Source organism: Gymnoscopelus microlampas, assembly GCF_963454915.1.
Source record: "Gymnoscopelus microlampas genome assembly, chromosome: 1".
In the NCBI taxonomy this organism is placed as follows: Eukaryota; Metazoa; Chordata; class Actinopteri; order Myctophiformes; family Myctophidae; genus Gymnoscopelus; species Gymnoscopelus microlampas.
Window position 1 is genome coordinate 31,628,902 of NC_139962.1, and position 17,737 is coordinate 31,646,638.

Genomic DNA, 17,737 nt, shown 5'->3' on the forward strand with positions numbered 1-17,737 from the left:
TTCTGGTTCCAATATGAATGACTCTAGAATGTCTACCACTCTTCTGGTTCCAATATGACTGACTCTAGAACGTCTACCACTCTTCTGGTTCCAATATGAATGGCTCAAGAACGTCTACCACTCTTCTGGTTCCAATATGAATGGCTCTAGAACGTCTACCACTCTTCTGGTTCCAATATGAATGACTCTAGAACGTCTACCACTCTTCTGGTTCCAATATGAATGACTCTAGAACGTCTGCCACTCTTCTGGTTCCAATATGAATGACTCTAGAACGTCTACCACTCTTCTGGTTCCAATATGAATGACTCTAGAACGTCTACCACTCTTCTGGTTCCAATATGAATGACTCTAGAACGTCTGCCACTCTTCTGGTTCCAATATGAATGACTCTAGAACGTCTACCACTCTTCTGGTTCCAATATGAATGACTCTAGAACGTCTACCACTCTTCTGGTTCCAATATGAATGGCTCTAGAACGTCTACCACTCTTCTGGTTTTAATATGAATGACTCCAGAACGACCACCAGTCTTTTTTTGTTCTGTGATCGAATCCCTTAGGTTTTGAATACTTTCTGGGAAATCCATCATCCAACAGCGGACATGCCTCCTGGGCGCCCAAGCCAAGATTCTAAGAATCAAGACCCTCCCCTGGAATCATCATCATCAACCTGCACAACCGTGTGGTGTGCTTCTGGAATCCCAGACTTAGAAAAAATACAAATGTTTGTGGCCTGAACTTAGTAAACAAACGTAGTGAACCCTAGTGAATAAACTCCTGTTTATTTCTATAACCTCATTTCCAATCATACGTTAAAAGGGCGATATAGGCTGCCTGGCATGTGCATACATTTTCCTACCCCAATCTTTCAGCCTTTTCTGTGAACTAAAAGTGAATTGTGTGTGAGAATGAAGTGCCTATTATGCTCTAAACACTGCAGTTGGGTTACGAGGGCTTCCAGGGTCTGCCTGCCTCCTTCTGTCTATCTTCCCCTCTCCCTCCCTTCTCTCCCCCTGTCCCTCCTTTCTCTCCCCCCGTCCCTCCCTTCTCTCCCCCTGTCCCTCCCTTCTCTCGTCTGCCTGCTTGACTCTGTCTGTCTGTATGTCTGTCTGTCTGTCTGTCTGTGTTTCACTCTCTTTCTGTCTGTTGTCTTTTCAGCTACTCGTGGCATTTAGCAGAAATAGGTTAGTTAGTGTTATGAAAGAAGAGAGAGGCAGCATTTGATCCAGAGTATACTGCAGTTTGTTTAAACATTAAACCACAAGTTGCTCTAGTGTTTCATCAGCCTCTAAACGGGGTGTCCTGCAGTAGGCTTGGCCTGTCAGATCCACCTGTTGGCATGAACTGAAATCACCAATATCTCTAGCAATTTACAGTAAGCCCATTTAGAACACAGGAGACAAATTAGATTTGAATAATGAATAAAGCATGTTTAAAAACTGGACTGGTTATTGTTAAACCATTCCGCGGCAGACAATGCACAATGTCATCATTAATTAGCAGAACTCAAGCCTGCAACCATTTTCCACTTTAAAATGTTCTTTTATTTAGATTTAAACAGAAACTGAAGCCAAAGTACTTGCAAGACAGGTGTCCAACTGGAATCAAACCAGGGATGTTGCAATGGGTTGACTCACTATTGTGTCAGCTCCCCTGGTGTATACTGGTCAAACAAAACCTCAGGGAGGCGATGAGGTCTTTCAACAGATCTAGGATCAGATTGGGGAGTCTTAGGCACAGGAACAGCTCCTTCTTACCTCCAGGCTATGGTCAAGACTTACACCCCTGTCCACGACCACTTCGGTCTGCCGCCTCGGGGCGACTGGTTGCCCTGTCACTCAGAGGTCCTTCTGGCCGATCTACACGGTCACGGCTTTTCTCTGTTCTGGCCCCACAGTGGTGAAATGAACTCCCCACTGATGTCAGGACAGCAGAGTCACTGCCCATCTTTCGCCGCAGGCTGAAAACCCACCTCTTCAGGAAACACTACCCTGACCCTTCCTCTTAACCTTGCCTACTTGCTGTCAATTATTGTATGAGCTCTTGTTTTATTGGATCTTGTTTATTTGATACACATATTTGTTTTAGCTCTTGCTCATTGGATTTTCCTATTTGTCTCATCTGTTTAAGAAAGTAGGTAGCTGATATATTGCACTTTTTACCTTAGCACTAGGTATGCTCTTAGTTGCTTGTTTTAGAAGAGAATGCACTTAAGACTTCTGGTGATTAGTAGTTTTCTTGCCTACCTATGTTGAATGCACTTATTGTAAGTCGCTTTGGATAAAAGCGTCTGCTAAATGACTGTAATGTAATGTAGGCAAAGAGTTGGGTCAGATTTAGAAAATTATTTAGAAAGTGATAAAACATGGCCAGCCTGTGCTCACTTTGGTCGGTAGTGTTATGTCCCAAAGAAACCTCCATTACATGTTATTTTCAGAGACTTGTGGCTGTGAAAAATATGGAGCTATGCAGCTTTAATAGCTTGTTTGGCTCATTGCCAGTCATCATTGAACCGTTTCTTACTGAGGCCATGTACTGTAGTGTTTCCGAATCAGAATCACTTTGATTGTCACATCACAGGCTTACGTGTGTAAAGAAGTGGGTGAAATGTTTTGTGCAAGTTTTCAGGGAAAATGTGTGTGTGTGTGTGTGTGTGTGTGTGTGTGTGTGTGTGTGTGTGTGTGTGTGTGTGTGTGTGTGTGTGTGTGTGTGTGTGTGTGTGTGTGTGTGTGTGTGTGTGTGTGTGTGTGTGTGTGTGGGGGGGGGGGGGTGAAGTACATTAGGTACAGTATAGGTAGGTATAGTCTTATGTGCAAGTGACATAGACTGCATGAGGTAATAAAAGGTAAAATCCACATGGTAATCCAAAAAGAAAGGTAAAATCCACACAGTAGTCTGCATAGGGAACAAATCCACGCGAAGGAGCATAATCCTATGAGAAAAAAACTGTCTATCTAGCCTGGCAACAGGCGGTGTTCAGGCCTTGTTCAACAGTCTTTTTTTATTCACGCACACTTTTGTGTGTGTGTCAATATGACTCGACATGTCTCACCTGCTGATTCTATGTTTACTTGAACAGCGTTTGACGTTTGTACCTCAGCAGCTCAGACATGCAACATCACCTGTAAACAACCTATACATCCACAATGAGGTGGTGTCATGACAACATCATCTGTAAACAACCTATACATCTACAATGAGGTGTTGTCATGACAACATCATCTGTAAACAACCTATACATCCACAATGAGGTGTTGGCTTGGCAGCCTGCTTCACACATGAAAATGTAATCGATCAGAGGGATCATTCAGAGGTTGGTGTGTGTGTGTGTGTGTGTGTGTGTGTGTGTGTGTGTGTGTGTGTGTGTGTGTGTGTGTGTGTGTGTGTGTGTGTGTGTGTGTGTGTGTGTGTGTGTGTGTGTGTGTGTGTGTGTGTGTGTGTACTGTAAAATATTCTGATTGCAGACAGCAGCAGGTTATACGTATTCACATCGTTTCTAAAAAGCCCAGCAATGAAGACAGTGACAGCATTAACACAATCAACATGGTCAGATCAACTCATAATCACTGTTGATCATCATTTTGTCTAAAATCTATAGAATATTTTGGAGAATCTGTGCATGTTTGTACTTTAACCACTTGAACCGCAACACCCCCTGTTCGAGGGGGACCATTAGCTTGTAGATCGGCTATTTCCATTAAAGAGATTTGGTGAAGGAAACGAGAGCGTGGCAAGTGCAGTTGCAACTCAGGTCCGTTAATACATTATGTGTGCAATAAGTCTGCAAATCTGTGGCTGAAATGAAATCACAGTGATAGAGGATATGTTGTTCAGACCTGTGGTGGAAAGTAACTAAGTACCTTTACTCAAGTACTGTATTTAAGTACAATTTTGCGGTACCGGTACTTATACTGCACTTTACTGTACTTGAACACTTCATACTTCTATTCTACATCTCAGAGGCAAATATTCTACTTTTGAATCCACTACAATTATTCGAAGACTATAGCTCACAACACTTTGCGTCACAACGTATTGTGAGCTTGTAGATCAGCTATTTTGGGGGGGAAAAATATAGCTTTTATTTTGGTACTGTAAGTATATTTTGATGCCAATACTTTTGTACTTTTACTCAAGTAACATTTTAAATACAGGACAAAATATTCTGTTACAAGTAAAACAGAGTATTTTAATATTGTGGTATTGCTATTTTACTTGATTGAAACAAACAAATCTGAGTACTTCTTCCACCACTGGTTCAAACACACTGATGAAATAGGGGCACAGATAATTTATGTCGGGCAGAAACCTCTTATCTCCATATTAACCCATTCAATTCGGGAACGCAACTGTGCCATTTTTTATTTTAGCTAAACATAATAAAAATAGCAGATCTACAAGCTCATAGCGTGGCACTCGTACTATTTTTTTATATTTGAATCCTGAAAAGTCACAGTTTTTGACATATGAGGTTTCCACCCGACAGACGATATACGATGCATTCATTGAGCTTCGAAATAATGATGTGAGATGGAGCTTTTATGGCTTTGCACCTTGGAGGGGGTTAAGGATGGTATGAAAAATACACAACGGCCATGGGTTTGTCTCACGAACCCCATTCTCATTTGCTGGCCTACTTATAGCTATTGACTTTTCCCTGTGGCCGTGCTCTGGCCCTGGCGATGTGAAATTCTTCTCTGGTCTTATTACTGCACTAATGGCTACATAGCTGCCTGTGACCCTCACTCTGTCTGCACTCTATAAGGGCTTTTCACACCATGAACACTGATAATGGCTTCTCATAAAGATGAACAAATGATGAGGGTATAGACCATTTCATTTCATTCACTCTCTCTCACTCTCTCTCTCTCTCTCTCTCTCTCTCTCTCTCTCTCTCTCTCTCTCTCTCTCTCTCTCTCTCTCTCTCTCTCTCTCTCCCTCTCCAAGTCCTTTACTTTTCCCTTACAAGAGTGACCATAGCGTTAGCTACATGTTAACCACTTTAAGATAAGGCTGGGGAAATTAACCGAAAATATATTGAAACCGATATTTAGAACCAATAACTAACATAATTTGTAGGTTAATCGAGAAGCTTTCTTTTTTTGAATATATGTTTTTTTATGTTCTGTTATATATGTTTTATATGTTATATATGTTCTTATGCATCAGTTAATCAACACAGAAAAAAATCGAATAGATTTGTCTGATTAACCCATAGACCGTAGAAAAGAATGGACAGAGTGACACCATTGGTTTCTACAGACCGTAAATGAAGCCTATTTTTCAACGATTTCAAATCCACCATTTTTCTATTTGGCGTCATATCGCGTCATATCTAAGCAACCGGAAATTAATGCTATTGGTCGGGTAGCTTGTCAATCAAATCATCCCGCTCCTCCTAGGGCAAATAAAAATAAATGGGACCATAATTTACCAAAACGCATATCATGATGATTGAAAGAAGACTTTAAACTAGCGACTGGAAGCATATAGTATTTATGACTATTAAGGTAAGAAAATCAAGTTTGTCCAAAACCCACCCACTATAGCTAATAGCTAAAAGTCGAGGTGCAAGTTCTGCTATTTTTTCTCTTCTCTTTCTTTTTTTCTTCATAAATCGTAATAGAGGCAAAAGTTTGAAATAATGGTGAGATTGATTTGCAGTCATATCGCCCAGCCCTACATTAAGATTTACTGGCAGACAATCAGCCTGTGGACACAGGCAAAGACCTTTGTGGAGCACCCATGGCTGTAGTGCTGTGGCTGCCTCAGGGCGAGGGGATGCTGGGGTGCGTGATGTGATGGTACTATCTGTCTCTGTTAGGCTGGGCTGACATGAGGGCTTGTGGGGACACTGTAGGGTTTAGCAGGGACACATAAGGACAGACGTTTTAGAGATTTTCCTAGTTCTCGCCAAAGCAAAAGTGGAACAAAACAATTTATTTACAAATAAATATTGCAAATAAAAGTGTAATAAAAATGTTACATTTTCTCTCAGAAAAGGTTATACGTCCATATAGGAGAGGTTAGCTTGGTATACACTTTTGAAAGTTGACACCAGTATTTAGATGTTTTGCATTCACTTGGTATAAAACCTCTGTTACAACTAGCAGCAATTTATTGAATTGTAATTTGAATAAATCTCTCTCTCTCTCTCTCTCTCTCTCTCTCTCTCTCTCTCTCTCTCTCTCTCTCTCTCTCTCTCTCTCTCTCTCTCTCTCTCTCTCTCTCTCTCTCTCACACTGTCTGTCTGGCAATGCATTGCCAAAGTAAATAGTCAACACTCAGAAATGTATGTACAATGAAAAATGTACAATAAAGAATTGTGTAGACAGAGCTGTGTCATTGCAAAAGTAGCAGATCTACAAGCTCAAAACGGGCCACTTTGTGCCACGTTTCGAGCTTGTGGATCTGCTACTTTTGATGCTTTTGTGTGACACTGTAGGATGGTCAAGTATGGTGTTAATGTACGGAAAAATACAAAAAGTTCCCGACAGCGATAATATATATACTTGTTAGGTATGTGCAGGCAAGGGTAGCTTGATATACTCAAGACATGAGTAAACAGAGCTGTGTCACATTGCAACTTGAAAAGAAAAACTAGCTTGCAAAAGCACACAATGCTTTGTTGTCAGAAATACTTATACATGTAGGCAAGGGTAGCTTTATACTCACTCTGTCTCTCTCTCTCTCTCTCTCCTGTCTGTGGCTGATCACATGTCTGTGGGATTAATAGGTTGTGATAGAGGTGGTAAGGTTATTATGGTCTGGCTGTTGAATGCCAGGGCCCTGGGGGACATGCCTTCAGTCCGTGAGTGAGCGAGCGACCGGAACCTGACCTGTCAGAGAGAGAGAGAGAGAGAGAGAGAGAGAGAGAGAGAGAGAGAGAGAGAGAGAGAGAGAGAGAGAGAGAGAGAGAGAGAGAGAGAGAGAGAGAGAGAGAGAGAGAGAGAGAGAGAGAGAGAGAGAGAGAGAGAGAGAGAGAGAGAGAGAGAGAGAGAGAGAGAGAGAGAGAGAGAGAGAGAGAGAGAGAGAGAGAGAGAGAGAGAGAGAGAGAGAGAGAGAGAGAGAGATGTGTTGCGTTGCGTTGCAGGCCCTATACTGCAAATATTGACAAATTAGCCTGTAATTCCACCCGAGAGATAAACCGCCTTCTGTCCTGTCTAGGCGGTGGAAAATAACTAAGTGCATTTACTCAAGTACTAGTACTTAAGTACAATTTTGAGGTACTTTTACTTTACTTGAGCATGGCCATTTTTCAATACTTTATACTCCACTACATCTCTGAGGCAAATATTGTACTTTTTTCCCCCTCCATTCAGTGGCGCAACCAGAACGCTAGTATTGGCTGGGCCTGAGCAGGAGCTGGTGGGCATGCATGCACACGTGCGCGGTTATTGTGCGGATATTGGGCGTTTTGGGGCGTTTTTTTGTTACTTTATTTCGGTTTTAGGGTTGGGTTAGGGTTATGTTATTTAATTCTTATTTTTGCCTGATTTTACCGATTTTTTTTTTTATCCAAAAATTAATTATAAAAAAATGTAAAAAAAATAATTCCCCAAATTATTATTTTTTGTAAAATCGATTGGGTGGGCCAGCTCTCTATGTGGGTGGGCCACGGCCCACCCAGGCCCACCCATGGCTGCGCCCCTTCCTCCATTACAATTACTTGGCAACTTTAATTCCAAGTTCCTTTATTGTCTCCGCCAGGCCGTAAGGCATGGCGAGAGAGTATGTTTTACCCTCCGTCCGTGTGTCCGTCCGTGTGTCCGTGTGTCCGTGTGTTACCACCAAATCTCCGGCACCGTTGGCCCGGTCGCTGCGAAACTGTGCACACACACTCCCTGGATGCCAATTCAGAACCTCTGCCTCAAATTTTTCACATGGGCCTGTTATAGTGCCGATTTGTGCAAAACCCATTTTTTTCACATTATTCCTACAGTTTTTAACCAAACGTCATGCAAATCGGTACACAGTATCTCTATAGTCATGTGATCAACCCTGATCTGTCCAATTTCCCATATTCCATCCTTATTGGTTAAGGTTGCCATCCAAAGTTTGCAGGATTGGTCCGTTTTGAACAAACTGCCTCAAACCATGAACGCAGCGTGCGATTTCCGTGAAATTTCACACGCACATTCCCACTAGGCCGAGGAAGAAATGCCACCCTTTTCACATTGGCCTGTTATAGCGCCACCAGCAGGTCTAATTTAGCAAAACACATTTTTGGAACAAAATGCTTCAAATCATGAATGCAGTGTCCGATTGCCGTGAACGACCTAAGAATAAATGGCACCCTTTTCACATTGGCCTATTATAGCGCCACCAGGAGGCCACAATAACGTATCTGACCTGGCGGAGACCTGTGCTCCGAGGAGCACTTTATCTAGTTTAGATTATTATTACTACGGAACGTACATTAACCAAGTAAACCCTATTTTATACTTCCTCTACTCAAAAATAGCTGACCTGCAAACTCACAACAGGTCATGATGCATGTTGTGAGGTTTTAGATTTTGTGAAATGGGACATTCGGCAATAATGAGCGCTTTTACTTCTTGTACTTTAAGGATAATTCGATGCCAGTACTTTTGCACTTTCACTCAAGTAACATTTTGAATGCATGGCCTTGTACTTGTAACAGAGTATTTTCTTTTACATTTTATTTTGTGGTACTGCTACATTTTTACTTAAGAGAAAAGTACTTCTGAGTACTTCATCCACCACTGGTCCCTACAGTACATGGTCGGCAGTGGCGTACCCATCCCTCTGGGCTTTCTCTAGTCTTACTGTCTTTATTATCTCTGACCCAGTTTGACTGTACGTGTCTGCGCCAGGCAAACAACCTTTGCCTTTCATTCCTCCCGCTGCCATTTTCTCCATCTCAGCCTCCTGCTGAATGCAGACAGTAATTTCAACCCCGTTGCGGAATTGGTTTTCCTGAAGACGGAGTGTGGAGGTGTCTGAGTGTCTGAGGACACAGCATGAGTCAAAGAGGGAGATGAGTGTTGTTTGATGTCTCACAGCACTAATCCCACTCATCCCCTCATTCTCTCTCCCATGCTCTGCTCTTGCTTTTGCGGCCGGGCGCACCCACGTGTCTACTGTATATCGTCGCTGTCGGGCAGAAACCTCTCATCTCCATATTCAAACTTTTTGAGTTTTTATCCTAAATTAACGCCCTACTTGCATAAAAAGTAGCAGCTTGTAGATCGGCTACTTTTGCTTTATTTGAATTTGAATCCTGAGAAGTAACAGTTTTGGACATATGAGGTTTCCACCCGACAGAGACGATGTGTCCTTGTTTACTGTCCTTGGTTGCTTCCACAAAATTCAACTAATTTCATGTTGCCTTTGTTTTTTCCACTATCTATCTATTTCCTTTTTCATCTGGCATGCCTATTTCATTATAGGCAAGAATTAAAAAAAGGGGGTAGTAGATTCCTTTTTTTTGTTTTGTTTGTTTTTTATGGAACCCAAGGCTAGGGTAGTAGAAGGGTCCGGTTCAGCCCTACCCTCTAGTATATCCCCTTTATTATACTTAATACAATATGTCTAACACTACCATTTCATACCCCTCAATCTTCAGTGGTTAATGTGCCTTTGCTTTGTCCTTTTCTCTCCGTTTGCCCTCCTCTCCTGCCCTGTGTGTACCAGGTTCATCTCCCTGCCCAACGGGGTGCTCCAGATCCTGGGTGTAGCCCAGGAGGACGAGGGGGCGTACCGCTGTGTAGCGGCCAACACCGCCAGGACCAGCCTCAGCCAAGAGGCCAGGCTCACCGTCACCACAGGTATAGGCACTGGGGCACTGGGCTATCGTCGCAGAAACCTTTTATCTCCATATTCAAACTTTTTTTTGTGTTTCTTTGTAAATGAACGCCCTACTTGTTCATACAACAGCGTCACACAAAACAGCATCAAAAATAGCAGAACCACAAGCTTGTACATCTGCTACTTTTGCTTGAATTTGAATTCTTAAAAGTAACAGTTTTGGACGGGTTTTAAAATTGTGAAAAGAGCTGATCCTACAAGCTCTACAACGCGTCCTGAGCTTGTAGATCTCCTATTTTCACTACTATATTTATATGTATACATTGGCTATATTAAAAAAATCACACCCAGTGTGAAGTGGGCGGTGTGGTCACAGTGGTCATCACTGACACGGCAGACACGGCAGATAGAGGTTGACTTAAAGAAAAGTAATATTTCTGAAGTAAGTACTTTAATACCCTTTCCACCCACAATGTGTGATTCACTTAAAAAAAAACATAAATGTGTTTTCTTTAAGTGCTTAGTCCTATTTATAGCTATGCACATGTGTCATGTGTTTCACTAGCCAATCACAGTCCTGAATAGAGTCAACCGATGTACAATGGTGGCCAATCACGGTGCAGGGTTAGGGGGGTACAATGGTGGCCAATCACATCTCTTTAGATCCGAAAAAGTCTCCCGGTCCTGATGGCCTTGACCCCTATTTGCTAAAAATAGCGGCGTCAGTTATAGCAGAACCGTTAACAGACATTCTAAACCTTTCTCTAGTATCGCAAAACATACCGGCTAAATGGAAGCAAGCGTATGTCTCACCCCTCCTCAAGGCTGGTGACCCCCTGGATGTAAACAATTATAGGCCAATTTCTAATCTTTCTGCCTTATCTAAGATTCTTGAAGCTCAGGTATCAGTGCAAGTAAAACACTTCTTGGAAGCGCATGTGATTCTAAATGCTATGCAATCTGGTTTTAGAGCAAAACACAGTACGGTCACGGCATGCCTTAATGTTTTGGATGACATCAAGGATGCCTGGGATGACAAATTAGTTTGCACTGCTCTATTTATCGACCTAACTAAGGCTTTTGATACTGTCCATCATTCTATCTTGCTAAGTAGACTCTCTAATGTAGGTATGAGTCAAAAGGTGACACATTGGTTTAAGAGTTACTTGGTTGGCCGAACACAATGCGTCAAATTGGGAGACACTTTGTCTGAGCCTGTAGCCATGGACAAGGGAGTTCCTCAGGGCTCCATTTTAGGTCCCTTACTTTTTCTTGTATACATAAACAATATTTGTAATCAATCACAGCACTCTAGGTACCACATGTATGCGGATGACACGGTTCTGTATACATGTGCGCCAACAATGGAATTGGCTGTAGCAAATTTGTCTATTGATTTCATTGCCTTGCAGCAGGAGCTACACAAAAGTAAACTGCTACTAAATGGAAAGAAAACTAAGGCCATCCTGTTTACGCCACGTGCTTCTCCTGCCCCTTTAAGTATCACCACTCTGGACGGAACATCCATTGAGTGGGTGGATAATTATAAATATCTTGGGTTCTGGCTAGATAAGCATTTAAATTTCAAACTGCATGTAGATGCTCTGAGCAAGAAATTGAAATTTACTATAGGTTTCTTCTATAGATTGAAGGCATGCTTTGCCCGAGCAGCTCGCCAAAAACTGGTTGCTGGTCTGTTCTTGTCCCAGCTAGACTATGGTGACGCCATCTATAGGTTTGCTTGTCCCACTACATTGGCCAGTTTGGATCCATTGTACCATTCGGCATTGAGATTTGTAACTAACTTACCCTTTAGGACTCATCATTGTACTCTGTATGCAGCAGTCGGCTGGTTCTCCCTAGGTGCCCGTAGGCAGCAGCATTGGTACACTTTCATCTATAAGGCAATCTTGGGTGGAATTCTCCCCACTTATATCTCCTCAAAATTTGAGGTGGTAAAAAATGGCCTCAATCTCAGATCTAATGCATGGATACGTTGTGTAATCCCGGGTTTTTCATCTGAGGTGGGCAAAAAATGCCTTGCTTTTCATGGTCCTTGGGCTTGGAACGACCTCCAAAAGAGTTTGAAACTTGCCACACTTATCTCTGTGCGAAGGTTTAAAAGTTTCATTGTTGAGAAACTTGCTCATACCTGTAATTGTTTGGATGTCTAAAAAAAAAAAAAAAGGAGAAATTATGTCATTGTACATGTGGGTAAAATTCTATGAATTGCTACATGTAATAATTTGATTAGTTTCCTGGTAGGTTACTTGGTTTGGTTTGAGCTGAGTAATAAAAAATGTTTTAGTTTCACTAGGAGATTTGTTTTAAGGTTCCTGTGAGTCATGGATGTATTAATATTACTGTTGTACTGATTTGTACTGTTTGTTTTAGCAGTGATGTGGAATTTTTTAATCTGCCCCTTGGCCAGTTCCCACTTGTAAAAGAGACTCTGTCTCAATGTGTTTTACTGGTTAAATAAAGGTTAAATAAATCACAGCGCAGGGTTGGGGGGGTGCAATGGGTGGGGGGGTCCAAACCTCACATATAGGCAAAAATAGAAGATCTACTCTACAAGGTCACAGCGCATCACTTCGCGCCATGCTCCAAGCTTGTAGGCCTACATCTGCTCAGGCCCACCTTCAGTAAGACTGAAGGTGGGCTTCCCCTCTCACCATGAGGGAAGTATTGAAATAAGACCCCCCCCCCCCCACACACACACACACACACACACCCCACATTCATCTTTCAATCCCCGCATCGCCACCCTCATCCACCCACTACACAGTATGGGTCCTATTCAGGGACCACTTGGAGCAAACCGCTAGTTTCGGAGTGCGGACTAGGCAAGAGGCGTTGCTCCGCAAAATTTGGTATTCTGTGGTACTCCCCCGCCCCGCAAAACACCTGCGCTCCCCGTTACATTATGCATAGGTGTGGTTTGGGCGTTACAATGATAAAACCAATCACCGTGCCAGAAGCCATTGCCTTTAAGAGAAGACTGCGCTAGCCGTCATCCGCCGTCATCCCCGATCCAATATATGCTCTAGCCTATCTCCCCCTCTGCACTGTTGCCTGGTCTGATTATTATAAGCCACATTGGGCTTGTTTTCCTTCTTTTTTATTTTATTTATCCAAATACATTTTTATATTAATTTGTAGCCTATTGTGTTAACAATAAGCGTGTCATATTAGTCAGATCCGGAATATTATGAAACTTAAAGCCATTTAAAATATTTATACTATTGGTACACACCGGCTGCTCCCAAATAATTAATTACATCATGTTGCCACAACGCTCCTACAGGCACCCATGGACCTCCAGCTGGTCGACCACAGGGCTGGGCGGTGGTACACTGACATACAGTAGCACATCCTACTATAATTCTAGTAACCTGACGGTGGGTGGGTGGATGGGGTCTTGGGTCTCCGATCAAACTGCGCATGCGTCGTTGTGTGCCAGGTTTCGCGAGAGAAACAAGCAGCGAGGTCTATGAAAACGAGGCCAAACCAAACGAACCCTATACCACCAACATTGGCCCTACAGCGCTTACAGTACGCCGACATGGCAACACCGAGACCCCGCCCACTCTCTGACTACGTCTACAATTCTTTCTGTGGAAAGTAAACACATGACCAGACGGCCCGGGCCGGGCGAGTAACATGCCTACGCCATTCTCCGTGCTGATATATATATATATATATATACGCCCGTGGGGAGGGGTGACCGCGGGCCGGGGGGGGGGGGGGGGCGCGCGGGGACGTGCGCGGCGGAGAAACCGCGCGACAGGACGTGCATTAACCCCAAATTTGCAACTGGGTAGCGTTAGCAATTAGCATGCTACGGCTAACAGCTACGTTAAACATCTTATCAACAACCTGTATGAACGTTCTTCCAGTCGTTCCTTCACAATAAAGGTTGCATCATCAACTCACAACGCGTCGCCATGCGTTGTGAAAATAGCTGATCTACAAGCTCACAACGCCTCGTGATGCGTTCTGAAAATAGGGAGATGGGGAGAGAGAGAGAGAGGGACGGAGAGAATACTCAAATACCTTGAGTAAAAATACTTCAGAGTACTCAACATGAGTACAAATACTTAAAAGTACTGAAAAGTTGAAAAAAAGAGTAAAAACACTTAAAGATTGATGAATACACTACACATACCTAAAAGTTGATAAGAACAGTAAAAATACTTAAAAATCTGTAAAAAAAACTTTAAAGCTAATAAAGTCATTAAAAACACTTTCAAGAAAATACATTGAGTAACAATACTTAAGAGTACTTCAAATGAGTAAATACTACTACTACAAATACTCTTTTAGTACCGCCTCTTTTAGTACCGCCTCAATACCAGCTTCAATGCATTACTGAAATTACATTTACTAGACCATACCCGGTCGACGCATCCGTGGGGGGATATACGCACAGGATCTGGCAACCCGGGAGGCGACATTGTTTGACACATAAACGCTAATAAGAAGCTGAGATTTGATGAAATTGAAAAATGGGCTTCACAGTTAAATTGAGATGGTAATGGTCAATGGCTGTGTGCAAAATCAGAGCAATTGGTCCAGCCACTGAGGAGAACCGGGTAGCTTCACCTACCACTACAGAGGTTACTAGAATTATAGTAGGATAGTAGGATAGTAGGATATGAAATACATCACAACACCCTCCTATAATATTAAAAAAACAGGCGAAGGGGTCCGTCATGTTCCACAGGGGTGCGCGGGGACCCCCAGGAAAATAAAAAAGAAATGTTGCATTTTTTTCTTTTTTCTTTTTCACTTTTGGATTTTTTTGTCCCACGCTTTTGGTACCCCAAAATAGGGGGGCGCCACAACGGGGCGCGCGCGGGGGAGAAACCGCGCGACAGGACGTGCATTAACCCCAACTTTGCAACTACTTTCGCCTGCGCCCTTCACCGGGTATGGTCTAGTGGGTATAATAAATGGAACAGTTTTAGGAAAGGTCTATATGTACTCACTTTGGCTGTTATTGTTCTATTTCCACCATTCTAATGGATTCCAGGGGTGTGTAAACAGGGGTGTGAAGTTGCTCCATAGTTTCCTCTGAAGTGACGCAGTTAAAGTTAACTTATACATCCATATTGTCCCCGTTATCTTTCATCATCCACCTTTGTTCAGTAATCCCGAACAGAGCTACACTTTAAGTTTACATCAATCATATCCTCTCAAACCCAGACACATTGCTGCGATCCGCGGTTTGGGTGGGTTCGGGTCAATCAAATATAGTTATTAATTAATATCGGATAAACCGCGGGTGAAATATTGCGGTAAATAAATTAATGACATCTAATAGCCTATATCTATCCATAAAATAGCTAAATCTCTGCGTGCTTGTGTCTGTGCAGAGTGTGTAGAGCAGTGTGCGATGCGATGACAAAATGCATATATTGGATTATTTCTTCAAATGACAAGAGCAGGCAGCGGCAGTACGAGGTAACATTGGATGTCAATTCAATTCAATTCAATTTTATTATAGTGTCAAATCACAACAAGTTGTCTCAAGACACTTTACATGTAGAGAAGAGACCCACAATCCCACCCTGAGCAAGCAATTTTTGCGACAGTGGCAACGAAAACTCTTTCCCATCAAACAAAGTAATCCGAACTGTTTTGTAGCCTACTGCTTATTTTGCTTGCTGAAAGCATGATTTTATTAAGACAGACAGCAATACGGAAAAAACGAAAATATCTCAATTAAAAGTATATTTCGTATAATAACCGAATATCATTCTTAAAATGGTTATGGGGCAGTGTATATATTTATATAGCCCTATTTGCTCCAAGCTGTTTTTTAAATAAAATAGACTTTTGGAATAGGGTGGAATGACCCCTGTTCTTAACGAATTACCAAGATTTAATGCAGCAATTAAGCTTCTTTAGAAAACGGGCTGGGCTGGGTCTAATTTGTCAATTATTTGTCAAGCCGGGCTAAAATATTTAGGGGATATGAAAGCTCTAGTTAGTAGTTTGAAGTGCTCATGTGGCCTTATAGTTGCTTCTTTTTGTTTTCATAGATGCGGTTGCTTATTTCTCAAGGCTGAATGGCAACAGGGCTCATGATCCAACGCACAAAGCCATTGCAGTGTCTGTGTGCACTTGGCGGGTGGTTTGAGAAACGGGCGGGTGCTTTTAGAATCCACTATCCCCCCTCCCCAAGCCGTACCCATGTGTGGGTTGAGAATGGCAATGTGGGGGAGATAGCAACAACACGCCCACGGGCACACCTCCACGCGCAACTAACGGCGTCGGCATAATGGGGGACGGGGAGCGCAGGTGCTAGCAGGTGCTAGAATAACATATAGGGGGTGCGCAGCTCCAATTCTCCCTATTTAACGGTAGTAGGGGCGGGCATGTGGTCCTGAATAGGACCCTATGTCTTCTCTTGTTTCCAAGTGCATGCCCATCATTGCTGGACCCTTGGCTCACCTCCTGTGTTTTAACAGTGCTGTCCGCTACTCACCCTCACATACATGGAAGTGAGCCAGCGTGCTCCCTCTTCACACTCGGACATACCTGCCAAACATTAGACTGTGAAAAATCTGCAGTGGTCTTAAGTAACTAAGTACATTTACTCAAATACACTTTTGAGGAATTTTTACTTTACTGGAGTATTTCCATGATCCAATACGTTTACTTCTACTCCACTACAGTACTGTACATCTATTGTACTTTTACTCCACTACAATTATTTGAAAACGTAAGTTACTAGTTACTTTGTAGATTTTGAATATTAGTACAAAACACAGATGTCATTTCCTGTATGCTGGTGTATATTCTGGATGTGTAACACATAGATATAGAATCCTAGATACCTTATGGGCCGCTGCAGTTCGTTGGAGCGACCTGTATCGCGGCCGTCACATTAGAGGGGGCACGCTGCCAACGCGTTGACTACTGGCCTTTTCCGGGACTTGTCAGAATCTAATAGAAAAGTGATTCTCCGCTATCTATTTTCTAAATTGTGTCTGTTTGTACAGCCCCAAGCTGCACATGAACCGACCATGTCTCTGGGAACTGCTGTAAAAGCCAATTTATTTCACAAATCGAGTGTTTAAGCCGTATTTTATGCTTTGCATATGCTTTTTGATCTACAAGCTCGCCAGATCTACCAGAAGTTCACAAGTTGCGATGTGACGTGTTGTGAGCTTGGCCAGACACATTTTTGAAATATTTTGAAAAACGATTATTTAATGGGCCATTCATAATGAGTGCTTTTACTTTGGTACAACAAAAATACATATTGATGCCAATACTTTTGTACTTTTAGTCAAGTACAAAGGACTTTTAATCGTAACAGAGTAATTCTACATTGTTACTTTTACTGTGAAAAAAACAAACATGTGAGTACTTCTTCCACCACTGGTGTGCAGCGGTGTGATCCCAGTGACCTACATAACGATCATCCTATCCCCAGGCTGGGCCGCGAAGCTACCATTTTTTGTAAACTCTTAATTAATTCCCGGCTGCAGACTTTTCTAATTAATATAACTCTCAATTGAGGTATGATTATGCTATCTGGCTTCAGGCCAAGACCACAGCAGCATTTCGTTGCTGTCGGGCAGAAACCTCTTATCTCCATGTTTTGTGTTTTTTCCCCCGTAAATTAACGTCCTACTTGATCACACTTGACTACAGCATCACACAAAAGCATCAAAAGTAGCAGATCCGCAAGCTCGAAACACGACGCGAAGGTACTTTTGCATTTTTTCTTATTTGAATCCTTAAAAGTAACGGTTTTGGACATATGAGTTTTCCAGAGCACAGAGACGATTTACTTCTGCAGGGAGCTACTGTACTGTTCGTGATACTGGGGGCTGGCTGCACCATACAGTAGGCTGGCTGTAAATTTTCTTTTGACAGCAGTCACGTGTGCGGCTGCCTTGTTTATAGCTCTGTCAAAAGCATCTGACACGCCGTTTTTCTTAGTCTTT

General features: G+C 42.5%; 1 protein-coding gene across 1 annotated transcript in view; it reads left to right on the forward strand.

Moving 5' to 3' along the window:
* Window positions 1–17,737, forward strand: part of igdcc4 (immunoglobulin superfamily, DCC subclass, member 4) — a 175,060-nt gene that overhangs the window by 89,309 nt on the left and 68,014 nt on the right. The window contains exon 4 of the mRNA XM_084084298.1: window positions 9,660–9,793. Coding sequence (XP_083940424.1) covers window positions 9,660–9,793 — 134 coding nt within the window. The remainder of the gene's footprint in view (window positions 1–9,659; window positions 9,794–17,737) is intronic.